This window comes from Labrus bergylta, chromosome 22, assembly GCF_963930695.1.
Source record: "Labrus bergylta chromosome 22, fLabBer1.1, whole genome shotgun sequence".
NCBI classification, from domain to species: domain Eukaryota; kingdom Metazoa; phylum Chordata; class Actinopteri; order Labriformes; family Labridae; genus Labrus; species Labrus bergylta.
This window is the reverse complement of record NC_089216.1, coordinates 13,824,928-13,850,928: the sequence shown is the minus strand read 5'-3', so window position 1 is coordinate 13,850,928 and position 26,001 is coordinate 13,824,928. Positions and strand designations below refer to the sequence as shown.

The 26,001-nt window shown below is 44.4% G+C and overlaps 1 protein-coding gene across 6 annotated transcripts in view; it reads left to right on the top strand.

Annotated features, from left to right (window-relative positions):
* The window catches only part of pcdh7b (protocadherin 7b), a 112,376-nt gene that overhangs the window by 29,794 nt on the left and 56,581 nt on the right, over positions 1 to 26,001 (top strand). For 2 of the 6 annotated variants that reach the window (XM_020629160.3, XM_065950151.1), the window contains exon 2: positions 24,284 to 24,479. The exons of 2 other annotated variants lie outside the window; for them this stretch is intronic. In XM_020629160.3, the coding sequence (XP_020484816.2) occupies positions 24,284 to 24,479 (196 nt within the window). Of the gene's footprint in view, positions 1 to 24,283; positions 24,504 to 26,001 lie in introns of all 6 variants that reach the window. 2 more of the 6 variants (XM_020629159.3, XM_020629162.3) reach the window with 1 other exon arrangement.

Here is a 26,001-nt window from a genome sequence, read left to right as displayed (position 1 = left end):
AGTTATCACCCTTTAATTCAGTTCATGAAGGAGTCGGTGGTGGATCCTGAGGCTCGACCAGCTGAGAACCACTCCTCCAAGGTGCTATCAAGTATTTGATGTCTTTGGTCTTGGGCAAGGACCTCCTAACATGGTACAGATTAATTCACAGGAACAGGTGTGCTTGCAAATGAAAAAGCTAAAACTATTGTGTGGGGAAGGGTAAGAGCCTCCTTTGCCTGGCACATTCAGCTATTGACCACAGAATTATGTTGGAATATATCCGTCTCTATTCATGAGATACCCTCGCCCCGCTCCCAGCAAGTGATTTGGTTAACCACAGAGCAGCTCGTGGTGATTCTCTATGACTCATGCCTACATCTTTTTTTCCCCCCTCATCGCAGTGGGGGAGCTTACCACTTTGTCTTTTATATTCCCAACAACAATGGGAAGTGCCGTTGAGCTTTATTCCTCTTTTGACATCAATACCGTTTTAGAACTATGCTGTTGAGGCACAGCCGAGCTGGCCTCTCTCCGCCTGAGGCTAGAGACAATGCGAGTAGCATACCTCAGCATCGTTACCCAGCTAAAGAACCTTCGCCCTGGTCCCTTCTTGTCTCCCATCCCCTGCTCTCCTATACTCTCCAGGCCAATTACCAATTCCCTTTCGAGATGCAATGACATTGAGTTTTGACAGCGGAGGGTGTTTTTGTTGTCATTGAACTTTTTACTTTCTCTTTCACCCCTCTTTTTTCTCTCCCTTTGTCTATTTTTGAAGGTCTTTAATCTCGACTCAAAGACAGGTGGGGTGGTTGAGCGGGGCACTAAATAAAAGCCTGTGGAACTGTAGTTGCCTCTTTGACCTTAGGTTCTCCTTCCTCGAGAGCGGGGGCCTCGTTACCGGCAGCAGGATGTCACCTCGGTGCGATGCCAGATCAAACGGGCTTGTGATGTGCATGCCTATGCGCGCGCACACATCTGTGCGCATCAGCCTGAATCCTATTAGAACACCTGATAGTGTCAAAAAAAACTGACGGGAGAAAAGAGATAAAACCCTCAACATGGACATGTTCTAACAAACTTTTCAGGCCTCAAACTTCTCTGACAGAGCTAAAGTTCTAGCTGAGGGATCATATTCCCCTCGGTTGTCATTCTTATTTGGCTTGTCTCCCGATAACCATCTGCAATTTACACCCTAAAGGTCAAAGTCTGCATGAGGAAGACTGAAGCTAATCCATCCACCGAGAATAACTCTTTCTCAATGACACTTTGTGAGGAGTATACCGACATCCTGCGCTGGAAGAAGATCTAATATTTGAAACATGCTGTGTTATTGAAAATGAGATTTTCAATCTTGGATAGAAAAAAAGCAACGGCAGACAATCAAACCAGTTTCAAAAATATTTATAATATTCTTCCAGGGTAGGCCTTGTACTTTTCATGCCTGGAGCTATCTCTTTTTCTCCCCCCCCCCGCCCCCCTGTTTGTTCGATGTTCTCTCTGCGGCCCCCTCATTCAATCTTTTTCTCAATCTGGTGTTTCTGTCTACCGGTGCGGGGAACAGGTCAAGGGCAGGAAAATGATAACATTCACTCATTCTCTGGTCAAATTAGGAGCGGAGCAACCTGCGCCCAAAACAGGCGAGCACACACACAAACACAAACACGATGATGGATGAAAGGCCTCATGCCAAGGCTGTAAACACGATTCATGGCTCCTTTTTTTGGGGTATTAGTCCTGCACAACCAAGACATGGATGTTCACATGTTCTCTCAGCTGTACTTGTATTTCAGAAAATGTTGTCGTTTTTGTCAACACATTCCTTTATAATGCCGGATGGATTCCACCTCTGGCACTTCACTAGCAACAAAAACCTACTACACTGTTTGAATGGCAACAACAAGAAAGAAGCGGGGAGCATTCAACACACTGCCTCCAGTCAGTCACGGCAGGTGGAAAGCAGGTTCAAGGAGGCGTGTTTGTACCCAGACAATTCGCAGCACATTCACACACAAGCACGCACTCTGACACAGATGTCTAATGCCTCTGATAGTATTAGCTTTTGTTTACGCATGCAGACACATACTTCAAGTGAAGTGACGAGGCATCTCTTTGTTGATGAATGTTCTTTTTCCGTCTCTTAAACTGGCATACATCAGTCTTCACAGAAGGGCGAAGCTGAGTGGGAGGGAACAAGAAAGACAGAGAAAGATGGAGTGAGAGAAAATAGGAATGAAAGGAATGAAGAAGGAGGGGGACGGAGAAGAAGTAAACGGGAGGTGAAGATGGAGGTGAAGCGTCAGAGGAAGAAAGAGATGAAGGAAAAAAAGGGAGAAGAAGTTTAAGGCCTGGTTCATTTGTTATGTTTATGTACTCATTGTATGGAACCAAGACTAAGTGTAAGCCAAAAAAACTAAATAGTACGATCCTGAAAGAAGAGCAATGTTGAACAGTTTGAACGTCTGAGCTAGAAAGCATGCTAACACGTGCTAATTGGCCTGACTTCTGACCGCGAGTAACGAGAATGTCATTAGCTTCTTTGAGATAAATGCTAATGTCAAGATGCTAACTTTCTCACAGTGAAAATGCAACCAAACTTTTTTTTTTTTTTTGCAGGATTGCTGTTTAAGTATTACCATTTACTTTTTTGGGATGCTAACACTTGCTAATTCGCCCTAAAGAGTTTTAACTGTGGCTAACAAGAATGCAATGTAGGCTACTAAGGCACAGCAATTCTTTGATGTAAATGCTAACGTCAAGATGCTAACATTCTTACAGTGAAAATGCTACCAAACTGACTTTTTTTAGGTAACAGGTAGCCTATGCTCTTTAAGTGTTATACCATTTTTGTTAGCATCCAGTTTTGCATGCATTCACTTGCTAATTACCCTGAAGAATTACAACTGAGGCTTGAGAGAACTAGCTGTCAAGGTTTAAGGCCACAACCAACATATTTGCAAACTCAAATTTTAACTTCATGTGATTCAGAGGAAGACATTTTTTTAATGGATTCCAAAGGGGCCTTGAATATTTCTTTCAAGTGTTACATCAACCCTACGAACAGCTTTCGAGAAATTTTCTTTGACAAACCAAAAATGTCAACACCACTTACAATTCCTCTCATTGTAAATAGGCATTGCCCATCTTTATGGCAATCTGTTGAGAGGGAAAGTGGAAGCTTAAAAGTTGAGTTTGTGACCACCCATACTGGACACGCACACACACACACACACACACACACACACACACACACACACACACACAAACTCATAAGACATCAGTCTCTAAGCTCTCTAAGCTCCTTTTGTGTTCGCCTTCTTCCATATCCTGTCTCTTCATCTGTTTTCAATCCCTTCCATCTAATTTTTTTTTCTTCCTACTTTCGCCTTTTTGTGTATCACCTTTTTTTTAAGCCTCTCCTCCCATCTTCAACACACCAAACACACTCAAATACATGGAGAAATATTTTTTTTTTCCCCTTCTCCTCATTCTTCTCTGTTCTCCGTGTGGCTTTATGTTTACACAGTACAGAAGACGGCTGTTTTTGTCCCTGGGCATGATGCTAAAATCTGACCTATTTTTTTTTTTAGCTGAAAGGAGGCATTTTTTGTGTTACTGAGGCCAGTCTTGCGAAGAAAACTGTATAAAATCCTCACCACATCATCTATTGTGAATCCCTCTGAGAGAATTATTCAAGATGTCTGACCAAGTATATGTGGGTAAATGTTCCCTTCATTACAAAGTGAAACCCACTGCTAGTGTATTTGAGACGACAACGCCAGGCTATTTTATTCTCGTGTGCCTAAAGTTTTCACATTTTTTTACACAGTTGCCACATTTTTTAAACTCTCTACACTTTGCTGCCACCATGTCCCTCAAGCTTCTTTCTCCCAATTACTGTTGTCGGTGACCATGGGTATAGGCTCATGGCTCACCCATTGGGTGCTGTCCAACAGATTTGATCCTCGGCTCTGACCATGGCCATCTGTGTCTGCTGGCCTTGTAATGAGAGAAAACGCCCGCTGGTCTCTACTCCAATCCCCGGCCTCGGCCCTTGTGCACGAGCTCTGGTCAACAGTAATTTGGTATCAGCCTTTCATACGTTCGACCTCGTAGCCCGGTCTCTGCTCACACTTGCATAACCTTGCGGATGATGGAAACCGGATAAAAGGATAAATATATATTTGGAAACAGAAAATGAGCCAAGCACAAACAAGTACAATTTCGCTGTCTGTCTGCTCAGTAAGGCTAAAGAGATATGGGAAACATTCTGCTCATCCCCTGAGCTAATCCCTTTAGACAAACGTCCAATCCCTCAAAGCATGGTGCTCATTGCAACACTAGCCAATGTGCTGCTTTGTCAAATCATGTCTGTTTAAAGTCCTATATTTAAATAATGTATTTTTTTTCCCTCCTTTTGTTAAATCTCTTAGTATTTATTTATTCACTCTCTTTTCCCCAGGGTTTTTTCTTTGAACCTGTTTTTGGGGCCAAATAACAAAAAGTCAGATGGTGTGTTTGATTGGTTTGAAAGGTCACAGTCTGCACGGGGTGGAAAGCATTCATGGATATACATCCAATCAACTGCAAATGCAAAAACCTGAAACCTTTTTTTTTTTTTTTTTTTTTTTGGAAGGGAAATACAAATAATCTTATTTTCATAAGCTATGAGTTGGATAAGGCTCCTCCGAAAAAAATACCTATGACTCCATACACAAGTAATTTCAACTAGTTCAATAACTTCACAAAATGTATTGAAAACATGACTTCAACATAATTGAGACACATTTTTAAACTTTCTTCATTATTTCTTCAGAAATAAGATTAAGAAATACTACTGCTACCTTAAGCAGCTAGCCTAGCCTAAAGACCAGAAACTCGGAGCATTAGCTTGCATTGGTCTGTTAGCAAAGTTGGCAAACCCCAGCTATCAGACAGAGACATAAAGGTTAATTGACTTGAAATAACTTCTTCATATATATTAATATCTTTTTTTGTCTGACTAATAAAGCGCTGGAATCATCCAGTAATGTACTTGTCATCAAGTGAGGACATTTCTTTCACAAGCCAATGATAATTAGATTACAAGTTAGCTTAAGAGATTCTGGTATCAACTGTGTCACCTTTGATAGCATAGCTAACAGATTACAACTTTCTACACACTAATTATGCCAAGCTCTACTTAGCTTAGCTAAGCTAATTTGTGCCCTTGTTTTTGTTTTTTATCTGACAAAGAATGGTCAACACACTTTTAATTTAACATAACAAGAAAGCAAAGGTTGGCAAAGATTGTATTTCCCATTTAATAGGACTTTATCTTTGAAAATTGAGAAATCAAAAGTCTTTTTATTGTGTTTGAAAATACCGGAAAACATTTCTAGCAATACCTGAGGAATGCTCTGTGTTATGTAGCAGTTGATAATGTGGTCTTTAAATATACCTGCGTGTGTGTGTGTGTGTGTGTGTGTGTGTGGCTCTAAATCCCATAGTGGGAGCCTCCCCGTAATAATGATGCTATTAAACCATTCGCTTAAGCTGACTTTGCTTTCCTTTTTTTTCCCTCACCCTTTATTCCCCCGCCTCCCTCCCTTAATCTCTTCGCATCATTTCTTCTCTATTTACACCCCCTGCCCCTTCCAACGCTCAGTTGACCGACACCCCCCCACCACCCCAACCTTCATCTGCACCAACCTCTCCACCCAATCCCTGCGTGCGTCCCCCCCCCCCATCGCTGCATTATTAGTGCGTATAGCTCTCTCCTGGCTCTGCAGAAGCCATTAGCTGAGATTAGCAGCAGAGGAGCTGGGTGTCTCTCTCTCTTTCTCTCTCTCTCCCTCACTTTATTTCTCCTTTTTTTTCATGCTAGCCATAGCTGCCACGCTCGCTGAATGATTACCATCCATTATAGGGCCTTATTGTGCTGACAGAGGCAACTTCAGGCCCTGGCCCCAGTCGTAAAGAAAGAGAGGGAAAAAAAGGAAAAGAGAGCGACTCATAATCTTATACACACGCCCTGTAAGTGTAATGTGTGTGTGTTAGAGAGAGAGAGAGAGAGAGAGAGAGAGAGAGAGAGAGAGAGAGAGAGAGATAATGTGACTGTGGAGAGAGGAGGGAGGCTAAAAGGATGAGGAGGAGATAAGGCGTAAGAGAACCGGGATGTTAGCATAGGGGATTTGGAAGCAGGAATTGCGGGGATGAATGCGGAACGAGGGGGGGGGAAACATTTCTGCAGTAAATGGATATTGCTTATTTTTGGCGGAGTTTGATAGATGCTACATCAAGGTACAACATGGCCACACGCACACCTGTCACACTTCCCCCATAGGGGAGCGGTGTTAACGTTCTCAAGGGGGCTCGTGTCTCCCCGCTGCTGTATGATCCCTCAGTCAGGAAAAGGTATCCACTCTTTCCTGCGGGCTGCACCTTTAGCTGCACACAAACTACAACCCTGTGAAAAGAAACCACAGAGAGGGTGACAAATCAGCTGTCATTTTTTATTTAGAATATATATATATATATATATATATATATATATAAAAAAGAGAAGAGGATATAAAAAAACTTCCACCAAAACAAAACAGGCTCATTTCCTGGCTGCCGGCTCAGGTTGTTAGAGAGACAGAGAGCGATAGAAAAACACAGCGAGAGGAATTTTGTCTCTTGACTGGAACAACACGGGGACGGAATATCAATCATTTCTCTCGTTTTCTACCCCTCTGCCTCTTCTTTTGTCACAACTTCCCTCCATGTCCAAAAGCAAAGGGAAGGGATGCTCCCTGGTTTTTTAGGCTCATCAGGATTTCTCAGTGACTAATGCACAGCTGGCATACAAAAAAAATGCTTTCTGGAGAGTTACCTTTTTAGAAAAAGGATGTGTTGATGCTAAAAGTGTGTGTGTGTGTGTGTGTGTGTGTGTGTGTGTGGGGGGGGCTAAACCGTACAAATCTCTGTGATTTTATATAATGTTGCAGAGGGATTTCTCACAACTCTCAACACCCTTCCTTTCTCTATCAATCTATCTCCGTCTTGTGCTGCTTCTTCTTCTGCGGTTTGCCGAGCTGCATTCCAATGAGCTTCTTGCCCAAAATGCCCCGTCAATATTCCTGACGGATCTTTACAGCAAGATACTGTAAAAAAAAAAAAAAAAAAAAAAAAAATGCTGACAAATAAGAAGCGGCGCTGGAGTTTTACCAGGGTTTATATCTGTAGTAGGATTTGTAGATTGTTGGGGTTTTTTTTTTTTTTTTTTTTTAAGAGAAAATGAATGATAAAGATGGGGAGGGATGTGTGGGGGAAAAAAAAAAAGAAAAAACCCAGCATCCCCGCCATCAGTCACCTCATGGTCATCAGCGCGTCTGTCGCACAGCCCTGGCTCCTTTTACAAGGTCTGGATTAGCATATCCGTACGATGCGCGCCCCACCCCTCTCACTGAAACCACCAGCTGTGTTTTTGTGTGCGTTCGCATATAAGCTGTCAGGTTATGTAACTTGCATGTGGGCCGCCTCCTTCCTGCATTGGTAAACATATACTTCCTATATTTGTACCCATACATTAGCACCTATGCTACCACCTGTGATTGCATCCCCCTTTTTACAGACGCACCACTCTCAATCCCATCGCTCTCGCTCTTCCTTGAGCCTCTTCTTTATTTGTAATCTATTTTCTCTCTCCCTTTACTCAACCTTCTCCTTTTTTTTCTCTCTCTCTCTCGCCAATACCCCGGCTATCTCTTCCACGTCTGCCTTTCTTTACTACTTTCAATCTCTCCCCGCTCAGCCATGCTATTCTCTTTTTTTGTTTTCCATCTCGTCTCACTTACTCTCTCTCTTTCTCTCTCTCAGTCTCTGTCTGTCTCTCTCTCTCTCTCTCTCTCTCTCTCTCTCTCTCTCTCTCTCTCTCTCTCTCTCTCGACCTGTGTTTCTCACCAGTCAATAATGAAAATTGCTTGCTACCTTGAATGGATTATGGGTGTGCGCAGGGGCCCTAGGTAGTTTGTTTGAAGGCGCAGCGGTGTCAAATGAAAAGGCCCGGGCCATTTTCTACCTGCCACAGGCCCTCTGCCTCCATCACAAACAAACACACACACACACACACACACACACACACACACACAGGTGCACACACACACGATGGAAATAAACACACACTCGCACACACACACACACACACACACACGTGATCAATGACAACGGATCAAGCATTACCAGCCCTTGCTTATACTTTCTCTCTCTCTCCTCTACCTTTCTTCTCTCTTTCTCTCCTCCCTCCCTTCCTCTCCCTGCTCTCCCTCCGGTCATGTATTATGAATGTTGCTTAATTACGCAGCCCAGAATTCTTCATACGGGCTGGCACATTTATTTGTTTGCTTTGTATCTCTTTGCCTTTCTCTTGTATGCAAAATCCTTCTGTGATAGAGTTGTTTATTCTTTGGCTCTTGCCTCGCCGAGATCAAACAACGAGCAGATTGAACGGGGACGCCGGCGCCATTGATGGTCAATCCTCGCGTTGATACACGCCGAGAGGCGGGATGAAGTGGTAAAACATGTTAGCCGGGGTAAGGGGTGTGGGGGGGGGGAGGCAATCCAACGCACATATGCTCAGTCTAAAAATAAGTTTTTGTTTTCCCGTTAGCCTGCCATCTTCATTATGCTGCCCAGTTTGCCGCAAGAACCTGATCTGTATAAGAACCAACCGCCTCAGTTTCTCCTTATGTATGATTCCATGTTCCTCTTATTCCCTTATTATCACAGTAATTGCTTCCAGCGCGTGACTCATGACAACTATTGAGTGGACCCATGCGTGGGAGTTTATTTTGAAATTCGGTCAGGCTAGTGAGTGACAGCATGCTGTGCGTCGTTGTTGAAAAAAAAAAAACCCAAAAGAAAAAAAAACAGAATGACATAAAGCTCTGCATATTGCATCTTCCTCCAGCAAAGTGTAAAGTGGCTGCATCTGTTTGACAAATATGTTAAGACGTCGTCGTTTCAACATTGATGTGGAGGAGCCGGAGAGACAGAGGGAGTGTGATTTTCTCGACCGGCCGCAATCTCCAAACCCGGGCTTCCTGTTTTTAATGTCACATCCATTTAAACGCCACGTCCTTCGGAATGCCGAGTGTGCGGATGTGAGCTGGGGTTGTGTGAGTGCGTGTGGGTCTATGCGTGGTTGTAAGCTTTTATTAATGTATGTGCGATGGCGTGTGGGCATGTTTCCGGGCTGTCCAAGCAATTTTTTTTTTTTAGGACACAGGAGGATAAAGGCAAAAGGAAAGCAGGCCTGTGTGAGGCCACTGAGGAAAAACCAAAAAATCGACACATTACTACAGCTTTACCACCTTGTGGGAGTTGAACTTGCACAATTTCCATTCTTTGACTTCAACTGTGAATTTAAATGTACGGCAAAATGTTCCCGCTCCATGGCCAAAGTCTACACAGCCAATCAGCATTCCAGCAGTGCTGCGCAGAGTAAATTTGCGTGGGATAAAGTGAAGCCTCCTAATCTCTGGGAACACACTATATCAAACCACCTCTTTTTCTTATGCTTACAGTAACAGTTTGAGCTAGTGGGAGGGATACCCATGTGTTCAAATTATCAGGTTTTGGATGTATTTTGTGCGTCTCTGCCTCGTCCTTTCCCGCATCATTCATTTTGCAAAACTGAAAAAAAAAAAAAAAAAGAATCCTCTTAAAGAAAAAAAGCAATGGTGCTGTCTTACTGTGAATGCAAGAGAAGCTTTGGGGCTACGATTTCACAGCCGCTAATAAGCATTCAGCCTCATCTCCTCCTCTGCCTTGTGGTGACTTGGCTGCTAATGTGTGACTGACAAGCCTCGGCTTCTGCGTTGATTGGGGCAGTTTCTTTTTTTTTTTGTTTTTTTTTTCAGGTTGGCTAAACACACGACTGACAGACAGATCTGGGCTGCGTGTGGGATTTGGGTGTGTCTTGAATTTGCGCCACTGATCTCACACGCGCTCATATCAAAGTTTCATTCCGTCTTGGCTGCACCTTACAAAAAAAAAAAAAAAAAAGAGGTGCACCCTTTGTTCTTTCATTTCGATTCTGGCGTCCGCTGGCTCGCATTCTGAGGTTTTCGGTTGAGACTGTTAACTCTGAGGAAGATGCTGTGGATTTTTGGCCATTTTTCTCTGTGTGATGGCCTTGGTTGGCCGGCTCCAGCGGGGGGAGGACGGGAACATTGGTTTTTATTTTGCCAGATTGCTGGGCTGCCTCTCTTGTTTGCCATGCTTAAATTAGCCCAGCAGGGACCTGGGGTTGCCAGAGTTGGGTAAAATTTTAACCAAACAACCAACCCTATCTCTTCCTCACTCCCCTCCACAGACTCAACAACCCCCAACAACCGATCAATACGTATTAGTGCTAAGCCGGCTAGCAAACAGTAAGGTCACAAGGTCGCGTATTAGAGTGCAGTGCAGGTCAGGGCTCAGCATGGTCATTGCTAATAATCACTGGTCCCAAAGCAGCCCACACAGACACAGTGCCTTACAAAGCATGGCGAGTGTAAATGCTACTCAGTATCTTAAGCAGATAAAAGCCCCGGCGATCGTTTCAAATCCATTCTCAAGCTCCTGTGTTAACTTCCCGAATAGAAACGACAGCGAGTGGACCATTGATCACATCGCTTATGACATTCTACAATTACAAAACAGCGCCAACACCCGCCTTGTACATTTCACTCACAACATCTGGTTTTCAGTGTTATCACAGATGTGAACATGGTAAAACCAGGCGCCCTATTGTTAAGCCGTCTAATGCCATGTGGTACAGACGGGGTTAATCAAAGATCTTGCCGGGAATGAGGCATTGTTAATCCAGTTGCTATACTGTATCTAGGGTAAACCCCAGAGAATCCAACATGCACTTCCGACCCGCACAACACACACTTAATGCGCCTACACAGATGTCCTTCAGTGTGTCATTACACACACACACACACACACATACACAAAAAAAAGGCATACACTGGCAGTGAACAAACACATTCTGTGATGTGCAACGAAATATTTTATTTTGCAAACAAAAAAGAAAATTCACACAAACTGGTGTAAGAAACGACTCCAATTAGCCACAGTTTCCCAACTCATTGTGTCTCCGGCATCCATGGCAATATCATGTTTCCCCCTAAACGAGCCATTTGTCCAAAACCAAAGAGAATCAGCGCCCAAGCGACCATGGCGACATCATGTCCTTAGTTTTTCCTAAATGAGCGATTTGTCCGAGACCAAAGAGAATCTGCGCACCAACAAATGACTGCAGTCGCTTCCGATTTAGCAGTGCAACACTTTCAAACCCCTGAATGTTATTTTATTCATGTAGATTTGAGCGGACTCCTCGCTCTCTCTCTCTCGCTCTCTCTCTCTCTGCCTCTCTTACATCCACCACCATATTCCTCTCCCTCCCACCTCCAGCCTTCTTGGCGGCCCATCTCCACCCCCCCCCCCCCCCCCATATCTCCCTGTGCTCCCAGTGACTCCTGCCGATTGCGCTATAAGGACTTCAGCGAGGGCTCAAATTAATTTCAACTTGTTAATTCCCTTTGAAAAAAAAAGAAAAAGAAGTGTGAGGAGAAGAAGAAGAAGAAGAAGAAGAAGAAGAAGAAGGAGAATTAAAGAAGCAAGCCAGGTCGCTGTTTGAGTTTCTAATTGCCAAGGCCTAGAATGTGACCTACAGATGTGAAATTCCCTACTTGATGAAATATTAACGAGATCGTAGGGCTCGGCGGAGATCAGCCGCACTGGAAAGCGCTGTATAGAGAGAGAGGTAGAAAGATGGTGGCATTGCAACTCAACACGGCTGAGGGTTGATGGGGTCGTGTTGAGGAATGTGGGAATGAAATGGAACTCATTAGCGGAGAGACAGTGGGAGAGATGACGGGGACCTTTATTCTTGTATGTGTGTGTGTGTGTGTGCCTACCCCAAAGAGAAGCTCCTCCAAGGTCTTACATGGACTTAAAACTGTAATGTGAAACATACCACTCACCGCTTATCTGTGGATTTACGACCCCGGCGAGCCATTCGTCTTTCTCCTCCTTGTTAGTATAACGTCTCGGCTCCGAAGTGTTGCGATAAGCAGAGCGGGAGATGTGAGAATTAGGGAGTGGATTGAGTGTGATGGATGACTTTTGGGGTGGGAAATATTCTTGACAGATGGATGAGAAATGAAAAGTTGTTGGAGCTGAAAAGAAAAAGAAAAAAAACAAAACAAATGGTGATGATCACATCTGGATGGGATGGTACCTGGCACACATTGGTTGTGAGGGGGAAAAAAAACAACAAAAAATACCTATAAACGCAATGACTCCTTGATGACAGCTCGACAACCGGTGTAAAAAAAAGAAAAAAACACACCATCAGCATTGTGATATAGGAACATGTACTTAAGCTAGACATAGTGGCTGTTTGCCAGCTGCTGGAACTGGCTGTAGAAGTTCCAGTCATTCTGAAAATGTATCAAATGCATCTTGGGAAAATTTTAATTAATTTTACGCTTTTTCTGGGGCATATCAAGTGGTCCACCGTACCACAAAAGCAGCACATGGAGATTTAAAGCACCTGGAATAGTATGCAAAGATGCACTTTTGCTTACCTTGCCTCATAGTTCTGTTTATGTTAAATCCATGACTCTCCACTTGGTATTTGATGCATTATACTTGGCTTATTGATCGGTCATTAACGCCTGACTTTCTTTTCAAACTGGCCCGAAAATGACGACTAAATGAGTGGTGATGAAGGAATGGAGCGTTGAGGAGTGTAGCAAGGGAGGCAAAGTATGTACATTGGGAATACCATTGGGAATAACAGACACTGCAGCCTAAATATTGTGTATGTCAATGCCCCAAATTCATAATAATGTGGTTCTGCACACACACACACACACACACACACACACACACACACACACACACACACACACACACACACACACACACACACACACACACACACACACACACACACCTATTTACTTGTTAGTCTAGCAATGTGTGCCAGGCGTCTTTCTTTTTCTTTCTTCATTTAGAGGCCTGATTATTGTTCCAAGCTGCATCCCCCATCCAAACTCCCCACCATGACCTCCACCTCCCACTTTACACAGGGGGTTAAATTAGCCAGCCTGATGAGGGCCATCATTAGTGCGGCGGGGTGCTGTGCTACGCCGTTAGCATTTGGCTTTCCCGGCCGGCTCTGTGTGTCACTGAATTGGGGTTGAAAACCTGTCCGTTAGAACCTAGGTACTGCACAGTGGCAGGGTTTTTGTTTTTTTTTTGGAGGCGGCCCAGTCTGAGGCAAATCCTGGCCATTGTTCTTAGATCAAAGAGAGAGAGAGAAAATGGCAATGTAATACGAGCTCAAATTAAATGGATGTTTTGTCTATTTTTTGTGACAGTCTCGATTCTGGCCTCGAGTTTTGATGTCGGGGTTTGTGTGTGTTTTTTCTTTTTTTTTTCTTTTGGAAGTGGTAACCGTTTTGTTGCCGCTGTGGAAAGAGAAAGCGATGAAGAGGAAAACAAAAGACAGGTGGGAGACAGAGATCTTTCTTTCTGAAAAAAAAAAAAAAAATCCACAAGGACAGAGGACGGCCTATTCATAGAAATCACAGACACACATAGCTCGAGCCCCGACTTCATGCCTCCGTATTGATCTGGCATCATAGATTCTTTGATGATGCTGCATGTGATGCACTGCGCCGTTCCTGAACAGCCGTCACTATTATCCGTCACGCCGATGTCACTTTAAATCAATAGCCATCTCAGAGTCATTGACCTCCCCCCAGCCATACACACACACACACACACACACACACACACACACACACACCAACCCTTCTTGGAGTCAGAGAGCAGAACAGTCACCACGCAGACTGTGTGTGTGTGTGTGTGTGTGTGTGTGTGTGTGTGTGTGTGTGTGTGTGTGTGTGTGTGTGTGTGTGTGTGTGTGTGTGTGTGTGTGTGCGTGTGTGCAGTCTGATATGTCCTCACGGCGGCTATCTTTCTGCGCTAGCTTAGGTTACTTCAATAGCGGCCATTCTTTCTCTGTTCCCCCCTCACAAAGCTCCTTGTCCTCTCATTTCTGTCCTCTGCTTGATTAGAAGTACAGACAGGAGCATGCATACAGTCGGGTGCTTTCACCTGCACTATGAGAAGGAAAGAGGAGGAGGTGGGGGGGGGGGGCGCACAGGATAAGTTCCATCTGCTTGCCCCGCGCACACCCACACTGCTCCCCTTCATCTTCTGCCTGCACTGGCCATCTCACTGACAATTCTTTTATTACTTGGATACCAGCTGCCTGTAAGGTGATAGGTGTAACACACAAACACACACACACACACAAACACACACACACACACACACAAACACACTTGTAGGTTGGGGATGAATGGCGCAGGCGGCATCGGCACACTGCTACACGACTTTATGGAGAACAGGCAGGCACAGGTGTCCAGTGATCATGCCTGTTTGACCTTTGTAACCTTTAATTCGAGGTGCAAAAAACAAAAAAGAGAAAAGGTAATGTTTTCTGCATTCCGCCTGTTTACTTAATGTCTTAACAAAGAGCTTCATTGTTGGCGATCTCCTATGTAACCTGATCGTGTTCTTTTTTTTTTTTTTTTTTTAATTCTCCTTCTCATTCAATAAGGGGGAACAGCTTGCAGCTTAGAGAGGACAAAGACAGGGCCCAATTGAACTATGCATGAATTTTCCTTTGTGCTGCTTCTCCCAATGTCTTCCCGCTCTTGTTTTGACTTTTTTTTTGGGGGGGGGGGGGGGGGCACAAACACCAGAGGGGTACAAACAAGCCCCCCCCCCGTGACTGCTAACAGAGCACTGGAGAGCGGTGACAGACGGGACCGGGAAACAACCTGACGCCGTTCTCAAATTTTCCCCCATTAGTGTCCCAAAACGGCTGCCCATGCAGTCGACAACTGAGTAATGAGTAATCTAATTGGGCCGAAGCTGAAAATGAAACCTTAAAAAAAGCACACATGGATCTTTCTGGACCTTCACAGGGAATAAGGATAATGCAGAGATGAGGAGAGTAAGGGAGAGGAGAGACACTAAGTGCACTCGGAGAGGCGCCTTGGAGGAGAGGTCTATTTTACATGCGGATTAGTGTGCGTCGTATCGCCATCATCAGACAGCGATACAGGGCCTTGATAGATTGTCTATCTTTGATGCCTTCTGAGGCGTGCGGTGGCCTTCTTCCTTTCGCCTATCTACAGTGCCACGGCTACCTCAAATGCACACCCATTGATCGAGTCCTTTAGAGCCGCTGAGATGGGACAGATCGGATTGTAAGATGTGTCTGCTCATCCCAAGTACATCATATGCCTTTCAAAGTCAATGCAAATGTCTGCACAGGCACATGTGGGTATATGCAAACATGCTGTTTAGTGAGCACGCACTACAGCCGCCTTTAAACATCAGACCTCAAGTCAAGGTATGTAATGTTTGAATTCCACACACACAAAGCCTCTGAGGAAAGGCTTGTGTTGCGCACTTAAAGTACCTTACTCTGCATTCCTGCAGACAAAATGAATGACTTAAGCTGCCGCCTTTCCACATTCCCCCTCTCAAATGCTATTACATTTTTTTTTTTTTTTTTGTTATGTTTTCCACTTTTGCCCCCCCCCGGTGAAAATACCACATGGGGATTGTCTGGGCTCGAGCCAAACACACATAAATTTCAATATTAATTTGGTCGGCACCTCACCAGCCTCCCCAGCTTTTCCTAATCTCCCGCCCGCATATCTTCATTATCTGAAAGTGTGCTTTCATCTTAATTCCATTTTCATCCATCAAATGTCGGGGAAGGTTTGACCTTGCGTGATCTCGGCGGAGATAGCGGAGGTGGGGAGGGAGTGGGGGCGAGAGTGACGGAGGCAAAGATAGGGAAGGAGGGAAGTAAGGAGATAAGGGGGGGGGGGGGTGAGATGATGAACAAGGGGGTAGATGGAGGGATGGGGCGACATGACGGGGGAAAAAAAAAAAATCTTTTCAACGCCAAGTTTTGAAGTCTGTTAAATGTGCGCGTGTGTGTGCGTGTGACGGCTTTCCATTTCTCATAACTCTCATGTCTCACCAGCAGAGCGGAGCATGTTAGCGACCGCACACTTTCAACCCCCCTTCCCTATCCTGCTCCTTTTTATTCATTATTTCCAACGCTTGCCTTTGGGGCTTTGGGGCTCCATCCTCTCTTGTTACTGTCACTTTATTTATCCTGACATGCGCGTTTAATTACTCATTTGTTATAATTGTCGCTTGTAATTGTTTGAATTGTAATTGTCCTATGCTGCTGTTGTCAGGAACAGGTGGTGGATGGGACCTGTAAGGGAGTGTCCGTGTGTGTGTCCGTGTGTGTGTGTGTGTGTGTGTGTGTGTGTGTGTGTGTGTGTGTGTGTGTGTGTGTGTCCGTGTGTGTGTGTGTGTGTGTGTGTGTGTGTGTGTGTGAGTGATATGATCGGGACATTCAGTTTCATTACATCAAGGCAAGGACACACCACATGGCGGTGCTGCCTGAATAAAACAAAAAGGGGGGTGTGGTCTCCTTGTGTGCATTTTGTAGAGCAGGTCCATGCCATTGTGTGCGCCTGTCCAGGGCATCTTTTGAACACTCCTTATCCCACTTGAATGATACATGCCTGCGTGACTGTTCCCAAATAGAAGGCCTCATTAGTGGATAAGCTGGATATGCTCTCTAACCTCCCCCATATCTATCTCCCTCCTCTCCCTTTCGTCTGCTTGGATGGCAGCCCTGATCCCCCTAAATGCAGGTTATCTGTCATCAGCGACTCAGAATGGTAAATAAAGCATCGTTTATCAGCCTGTGTCTCTTTCTCCTTCCGTATCCCTGCACTATCAGTCTATCCCTGTATCCCTCGACGGTTACGTTCCTTTCTTTAGATATATCATTATATTGCTTACAAATCGGTGTTTGCATGTGAACGGACAGGAAGTAAAACAAGAAAAAAAAAGTGAGCTGCTGTGGCTCATATCACAACTGCTCAGTTCTGGCATTTGGCCGCTTTGCGCCAACTTGAAGCGCAACTCGTTGATGTCATGTCATGTCATGCTTTGTGCTGACACCCAGACCCGTGTCACAACAAGCTAACGTTAGCGCCAGCCCCCGAGGCTCGTCACAAGCTGACAGTAGTAGGCCGTTGGTCAGATGCGGTGCTGCTAGTACCGTGATGGATCCCCAAACACGACACCTACATCCCTCTACCCCTCCTGCCAATGCCAGAATCTGGAACCTAAGCTGATGGCAGGGTGACATGTGAAATGACATGACAATGCCAAATACATGACACACACACACACACATACACCGTTGACTGAAAGACAAGAGGCACTCACCATGCTTGAGTGGTCAGGGAGCTATTCTACTTGCTTTTCCCACAATGAGTGGTGTGCCATTCAGTTGTCAGTGTAAGAACAAGATCTGAAGTCGGAAAAGTAGGAAACGCAAACTCATGATTTGCAGGCAGACTGTATGTTAGCAACACCAGTGTCAGGGTTTGGGTGACAGTCATTCCCAGTGTCTGCCAGCACTGGTGTCAGCAGCAGTAGCTCTAACATGGGTGACACAAGAGACGGCCTCCATTCATTTGTAATGAGAGGGTGTAACATGATTCACGGATGTTGCTCTGGAACATCCACAAAAATTGACCACAGCATAAGTGGACATGCATTCCATATTTTGTGCTGACAATGACAAGCACCCCTTTATGAACTATGAAGCTTTCCTTGATCCCCTCTTTTCAAGCCCTGCTGCTATCAGCGTACATGTTCACTAGGCTTGCTATGTTGGTGTTCTTGCAGCGCAGCAGAACGTCACAGCAGCACGCCACGGAAGGACATTATTTTGTCGGCTTGAAGCTAATCCACTACAACTCAACACCAACATCCCTCAACTCATCTCTGCCCCCCCCCCCCCCCCCCACCCAGCCCATCAACTTCAGAAAAAAGGAAAAAGAAACACTTCTCCTTTGCCATTCAGAGCAGGTCAGGGGTTGGACTAAGCTTCTGAAGATGTTCAAAAGCATCCCCCTAGAATAGTATCTCTGTTACACCAGTGGCCTAATCCGCCACTTGAAGAGCAATTAAAAGTTTAGCCCAGACTTTAAGAAAGTAACCATGTGTGATCTTTCCCCCCCCCCCCCACTCTATATTTTCTCTTCCTGCGGGTCCGTCTCTCCGGCTGTGTGCATGGGGTGCATGCTAATAGGAAAGTGCTAACTGGAACTACTCCAAAGGCATTCCAAACACATTGGGAAAAAGAAAAGACTAAAGCGGGATGTGGAGGAAAATAGATTCAGAAACGGAAGGATCACCCTCTTTCTCATTTCTGTATCTTCTATTTCCCTTCCTTTGTTACCCAGTTCCCTTTATTATACTCTCCAACTTTGGCAGCTTTTTTCCCCCACTTCCTTTTTCTCAATCCAACGCTGTTCCCAACGCACAAGCTCTGAGCCTAAGATTGTTTCCCCAAGAGTTCCATTGCAGAACTTCTTTTGCCTAGCAACAACTTTTTATGGCACTGCCCCAACTGTGCAATGCTCAAAAGCATTAGAACTATCATATCTTTGGTTTCCTGCTGTCTTTTTTTTTACATAGTGTTCTCTTAATGGGGCACATATATTTACACAGCTATTTCTTCTGCCAAAGACTCCAATAAAGGGTCAGTAAAGACTCAAAGAAGACCCTCAGTGGACAAGTACTGAAGAACATTCGATTGATCGGTGTGCTGTCAGATCATAAAAGGACCACATGGTAAAGTGGGAAGGTAAAAGATACCCTCATGATTTCAAAGATCCACAAGAGAGTGCTAATAGCATCGATACTTAACGAGACTGTGTGCTCTGTTGCCCGTAATGCCTACACCTTCTGTAATAAAAGTATTTTTCGAGGTGTTTGAAATTGTTATTATCTAGCTTGGTACCTTTGTGTATTCTATGACCTCACAGCTCATAAACACACATCAGTTTGACTGAAGGTTGGCATTCAAATCTTTCTAATCTAATCGCACCTTCCATTATTATTTTCAAATCCATTATTGTGTACACAGTTAAGGTGTTGAACTCAGAGCCAGCTGGATACCCTTGTGCGCCTTGCTGCCTGAAAGGATGTGAAAAACTACTTTCTTTCAAAATCAGCAGAGTAGAACACGACCCCCAAAAAAAAAAACCTTTGCATCTCTGTTGACTCAGAAGATAATGTCGGGAAAAAAACATCAGACAATGAACTCGCGAGAGCCTCTTATCTCTGCTTTGTTTTTCTTCCTTTTTCTCCTGGAGTCTTGGGTGTTTATTGGAAATGTTACCCCGGTTTCCCCTCTTCATCCATGGTGACCTGGGAGGAATGTGCGCCGGGTAGTGAAGTTTGAAGAAGACGGGGGAAACCGGAGGAAGTGAAGAGAAGCACTGGAGCTTGACAGGGCCAAAGCTATCAGTCAGGCTAGAACATGATACCTGAGAGTCAGCAGGGGTTGCACTAACAAAAGCTGCAGCCAACCACTCCAGTAAAATTCCCTCAACTTACTCGGCCCAGACCAAAACCCACCTGAGAGCCCTTCTCAGTCACTTTTGTTCTGTTTGCGGAAACCAGGCAGCATCACTGCTCTGTGCCTAGCTTAGCCTGTTACATGGTAATTAAATGCAACTGAGCATCAACCCAAACCCAAACCTGAACCTGAATCCACCCTGATCAGATTCCGATTGATTTCCAGTCAGACATTCACCTTGAGGGCATTTGTCTCATTTATCCCTTCAGTATCGTGATCTTTTTAATTCACAGTTCTGGAATTACACCAAGCCTGACCAGCAGCTGCGATTGGGTTGAACCAATTTAAGATCCCAGCAAGTATGTCGTTTGGTGTTCCGTGGCTATTTGGCACTCTCTGTACGTCTCAGGTGGCATATCACAGGTCTATGTCTGGCTGCCCATTAAAAATGAAACAAGGCTTCTTAATTACAGACTGGCACTTTTGGCAATCGTGGCCATACTCGTGTGTCACTCCTTCGCTCACTCTCTCCGAGTCTTTCTGTGTTCAACTGGCCTCTTTATCTACCTTTCCATCTCACTTACACATATTCTCTTCTTTCTACCTCCCTCTTTCTTGCTTGACTGCAATAAGACACTGGCCCTGCAGTTTATGTTTGGTCCCCTTTCCCCCAAGTGTAGCCCAGCCACAATTACTTCCTGTGGTTCATCGTAGAGGGTCACTGCCATCCGCCAAAGGTATTTACAGCTGAAATTACACACACTGTGTTTTCCAAACCAGGCCTTCCTCCATCGCTCCATTATCACTGACCGTGTCCAACGGCTCTGGAAAGGGTTCAATTATGAATCCAGACATCCAGGGAACACAGGTTGTAAAGTCTTCCTCAATGGACAAGGAGATGCTGTAGAGTATAAACACAGTCTCAATTGGGTGTTCTGTATTATGTTGAATAAGTATTGAGCACCATTTGGCATGCCAATTGGAGCAGAGTTCAGATAATGACAGCATTTTAGAAATCACTTGACATTAAAGCTACTGTATAGCCTAAAGTAATGTGTCTTGACTGCGTTTTCAAATTGTGCCATTGATCCGAGCAACTCTGATGTTTCATGCAAAGGCAGAGCGTTCTACTTCAAATACAATGAAGATAAAAGAAGAAGCAAGGCTCAAACAGAGTGCTGCTGACAGCTGCACAGTTTAGTTTGCGGGAAGCAGGAAATGAAAATCAAATCCAGGAGGTCACACATTATTGACATGAGTGGCACCGTCCCTGTTTTTATTGGCTCCAGGTCCCCTTAAGTCAGGCAGCCCATGTGTTTCCCGTTTAGCGTCCAGGAAATAGGCCCGGCCAGGCTTCGGCCACGGGCTCCCCAATAAACCTGTGGCTTGTTTGCATTGTTCATTCTGTGGGATGACGGATTTGCTCAATCACCCGTGGCTGTCACAGCTGGCTTTCAATCACAGGCACACCCTCAAGAGGTTCTCCAGTGTTGGGAGCCCAAAAGGGGTCCCGGCATCTGGTAAAGATAAAGTAAAACTAGTGCTAACATGTAATGAAAGCCATTCATTGAAAGCTCGTCCACTTTATGGCAGAGCACAGCATGGAGCTCAGCTTCTTAATGTTATGATCGGATACTAAGGTGTGTAGTTGTCATTTTGATAGTTTACTTTGGTTATGGCTTTTTTATTGTCTTTTAATACAAGGCTTTGGAACCATCCATCACATTACAGACAGTCAATAAAAATAATTGACTCTCGAGTATTAGTTTTTCATTTAAAGTGCCTTTCTTTCAAATCAAATGGGACCGAGGTCATGACTCTTCAGTGTATGTGTGTGTTTGTGTTTCCTACTCAGCGGCTATTAAATTGATTGGCAGCAGAGTGGACCTGGAGGGCAAGGGGTCATGGTAGGAGGCAGAGTGGACGGCATCAAAAGGACATGTACTCAGTCAGCCTCGACAAAAGGCACCAGGTCTGAACATGTCCAGTGTCTGGTAATAGAGGGCAAACTGTGGGGGATGGGCAGAAAGGGTAACACCTTCAATGTTATGCCAACAGGCTGATTTTATCCCTTTCCGATGTAAAAAATCTCCCTCGCCATTGCTCATGCAGGAAAGTATCTTTTGATTGGCAAATCCCCCAGCTGTCAACTCCTTTGAGTTGTGTGTCTGGCACATAATGCTTTTAATTTCATCCTTCAGCCATGAAACAAGGCACCAAAATCTTCTTCCCTTTGAATATGTGAAGTCAGGATAAAAGACATTGGTTGCCATTGTGAGACAGTCCAGACACACACCTAGACATGCAAACACATATAAGGGGGGGAAAAAAACGACTTAGAAAGTCTTGCTTCTTATTTTATTCATTTATTTAAAAGACACAGAATGAAGGGAGCGAAGGTCGCTGTGCAGACGGTGGTTGCTGCAGATTCTAATCCAAAGCCTCCGGCGATCACCGCATGAACTCCATTTCTGGTCTGCAAACAAATTACCTTTTTTTTCCCTCTCGTCTATCTCGCTCTCCCTCCAGTGAAAATAAGGGAAATTCAGGTGTACAAAAAAATCTATTTGTTCATTTAACTTTTCTTTTTCCCTTTCTCTTCCCGTCAGCTTCTTTTCTCTCTCCCAAACTCAATTTTCCCCTCGGTGCCTGCTTTGCTGGAGTGTTTCTTTTCTTTGCAACGGTCTCACCAGCAATTCATTAGGCAACAGTCGTTTAATTTGTATCATTAGAAAAAAAAAAAGAGGGAGTGTGCTTCTCGAGGAGTATGGCACTCCACTAAAACTGATCAAGACAAAGTTCTTTATTGTATAACAACATGCAAGCTTAGGGGACTTGTTAAAAACGCACCTCGCACCAAACAAGTGTGTCAGAGAAATGGAGTCAAAACAAACAAACAAACAAAACCCAAATAAAAACTATTAAAAAAAAAAACATGTTTCATATCTTAGCATTCAAGTGTTATTACACTTATAGAGAGCAGCTCTCCTTCTGGGCCTCGATATTAATTATGCAACAAATGTTTGACTATCCAAGTGAAATTTGCATGAATATTTATACCAATTCATTTGTTGAGTGTTGATTGTAATTACATGGAAACATGATTTATTGCCAAGATTGTTGTGTTAGCCAGCCAGCCAGAGAAAAGAGGAGCGGGGCGGAAATATATAAATAAATGCAAATTTGTTTTCCACGCATGCAAAAAGGAAGCCCATTTTTTTTTCTTCCCATTGGCTTGTGGTGAAATTTCATTATCAAAGAAGTGAATCCTTCACAGTGTGTGCCTGGCAGAGGCTCAGAGGCGCTTACAGAAAGTGTCTAAAGATGATAGAATAACAAAAGAGGCTCACATAGAAAAGGTGACCTATCAGTGGATGCTGAGGATGTCCCTTATATCTCTGTGTGTGTTTGTTTGTACTTCATTTACCACTCTTTTTTCTCATGAACTCATACATTTTCCAAATATCTGTCAACACATTACGAGCTTGACATGATTTTTTGGGCATTAGCCTTTCAGATGAAACGCTAGACTGTAGACACAGTTTTTGATTACAGAGGCCGATTACAGATTTACTTCAGGTATGACGAACGTGGACGAACGTAAGGAGGGAGAACATTTTTGAGTAATGAGCCTATGTTCCGTTTAATATCCTCATGATGGAACGAGGAAACAGGGAGGACGGGGGGGGGGGGACAAAGCAGAAAAAGAAGGACAACATTAGCAAGTGATGAGGTCTAGCAAAGAAGGTGCGCCGCAACAGAGGCTGCTCGTATCTAATTAATGAATGGCATTAGCCATTTGTTATGCCATTTATTCTGGTAATGACCAAGCCTGATCTTTCATTCCTCGCCTCATGCTCATTCTCCCTCTTTCATCTCCCCTCTTTCGCCATACAAAAAAAAAAAACTCAGACAGGGATTGAGAGATTTAAAGGGGAAGGAAAAGAAACGGACCAAGACAGTGAGAAAGAGGGCCTTTGCGTTTTAATGACATGCTCTGCAACTGTTTAACTCAGACCACTGCTCATTAATGTGTTAGAGCAGGCTACACATACTGGCCGTGTGAAATAACAGCTCATCCAGCAAACCCTTTTTTTTTTTTTTAAATGTAATTCAGTCCATGTGCCCGGTTGTATCTTGGGTCGTCTTTGCCTATTGTGCTTTCGCTTTGTAGCAACAAATCGGACCTCCTGCAAGGCCGAATTCTTGCTCACCTTGGCCTCTTTTTTATTTTAAGCGCACAAATAAACAGGAGAACGAGGCTGGTGCATTCTTCCCTCCTAGTTGTATTAAACACACAGGTTTGGCCAGCTGCAATGTCTGTTGGGTCCCCTGAGCTTCTAGGAAGCCTGTGAAAGGCTCCCTTTGTACAGCCTCCTCCACATCCCTACAAGGTCTAACTATTAAAGTATTTTCTGGGTGGAAAAAAGGCAGGACCTTGACTGTGGTAATGAAAACTCTTTTGTTGGCTATCATGACAGTAGATTAGGTTAGACGTCTTATTTTTGGAGTGTAGGAATTGAGTTTAAGGTAGCTTTTAGATGTAAGTTGGCCCCCAAGAATCTTTCAAATCTAGCTAGAACCCTTCGACTCCACCAGACTCCAACCTTACCCATGCCCCTTTTTTTTCCCACCTAACCTATCTCTTCCATCCTGACCCAAACCCCTCTTGAAAATCCTGAGGAAACAACCCCCAAGCTATGTCCTCAAACAATAAAAAAAAAATAATAATAAGGTACCAGCAGTCCCTTTTATAGTGACCCCCGGCCGTTTGGTTTTTTCTTGTAGCCGTTTCGCCGAGTGACCTTCTCGGTGGTGAGCCAGCCCCAGGACCCTCACCAGCAGGGATCGCTGCAGAGCTGCTACGACAGCGGCCTGGACGAGTCGGAGACGCCCAGCAGCAAGAGTTCATCAGGGCCCCGCCTGGGCGCCCTTCCCCTGCCGGAGGACAGCTACGAGAGGACAACGCCGGATGGCAGTGTCGGTGAGGCAGAGCACATGGAAAATGGTAGGGGCAAACACTGAAAGGAGATTTAGAAGTCGTTAAGATGTAGGAAAAAACACACACTCACATAACGCCTAGAGCAAATCAAGTAACCATCCAAGTATAGAGAGTCTTACAAACAAACCAAAACAATGAGGCTCAAGACCTAATTACTATACTTGCAATCACAATTTCCTTTTAGTGTTTTTGTTCGGAGATTTCTGGCAGTAGTTTGTATGTTCTGAGTTGTGTTAGGTGTGATGTGGTGTAGTAGCTGTTGCAACTTTTATCAGAGGTAAGGGCCCCTCCACATGTGAGCATCACGTGAAGACAAGGTCTGGGATTTACTATGGGTCCTGGGGTTCTGCTTCAGAAACCACAGGAGCTATTTGATCAAAGGGACTACACCAGGGAGCTAACGAAACAGATATATTCTTTAAGATCAACACCTTTCAGACTTGTCTTTTTCCTTTGGGTGTGCAGCTCTTTACTTTACGATTCTCATTAAATTCCATTATGTCGACTAGGCTTCAACCAGGATAGATATCTACACCCTGGCAAGTACTGTATCTCTAAAGACAAAGCAATGATGGAGGAGCAATGGGGGGTTAATACCCCGGTTGAGTTGTTTAGAACCTGAACAGATACCTGTTGTAGCGCTTTGCAGCTCTTGTTTGGCTTGAGGCCCTTTACGGAGGAGTTCATTTTTCCCACAACCAGGGAGATGGAAGTGATGTTCTGTAGGTTGTAATGTGAAAAGACTGCAGTCTAGAGAGAGTGAGTGGGCGCAATGGAAAGCAATGGAGCCTGTTGTAAAGGCAGTCCCTTAGGTACAGAACTGTATCTCTTCCCTTTCTAAACCTTCTCACAGCTAGCATTAGCTACTTCCCTACCAGGGCTAAAATATGTGTGAGTGTTTGTGTGCGAGTGTGTGTGTGCATTTGGGTGTGCATTGAGAGATGGGGGTAATGGTCCCATTCATAGTCGAGGAGTCTGAGGCGACGCTTAACAAGGAGTAGCTGTCTTGAGAGTGCTAAGCCTAAGTGCAGAGGCTTCCCCGCTGCAGCTTAGGATAAGGATATTCAAATGGCTTAAAGATACACATCCTCTCTTTTTTTTTTTTTCTTCCATGGAAGTTGTTCTGTGGATGATGTCTTAACGTCTTTAAGAACAATGCTGTCAATATCCTGTCCAGTTGCATCCAGAAGCAGAAGATGAAGGCTTCACCTGGACGGGTTATAGTGAGAGTGTAATGTCTTTTTTTATTGGCTTCAAATGACCCGAGACAGGATATGGAACGTCAGGTGAACCCCAACAGATGTGCACATCAAACCAGCAGTTGAAAAAGGTGCCAATGCGTGCTTTTGAAGGGTGAGAATTGAAGGGATTTAAAACACTTCTAATGGGAGCGGTTTGGGTTACCTTGTAGATTTTTGAGATCTCTGATTACAGCTTTAGGCAACCATTTACTCGCTAAGGTAGATAACAAGGAGGCTCATTTGAATTTGGTGTGATTTTAGTG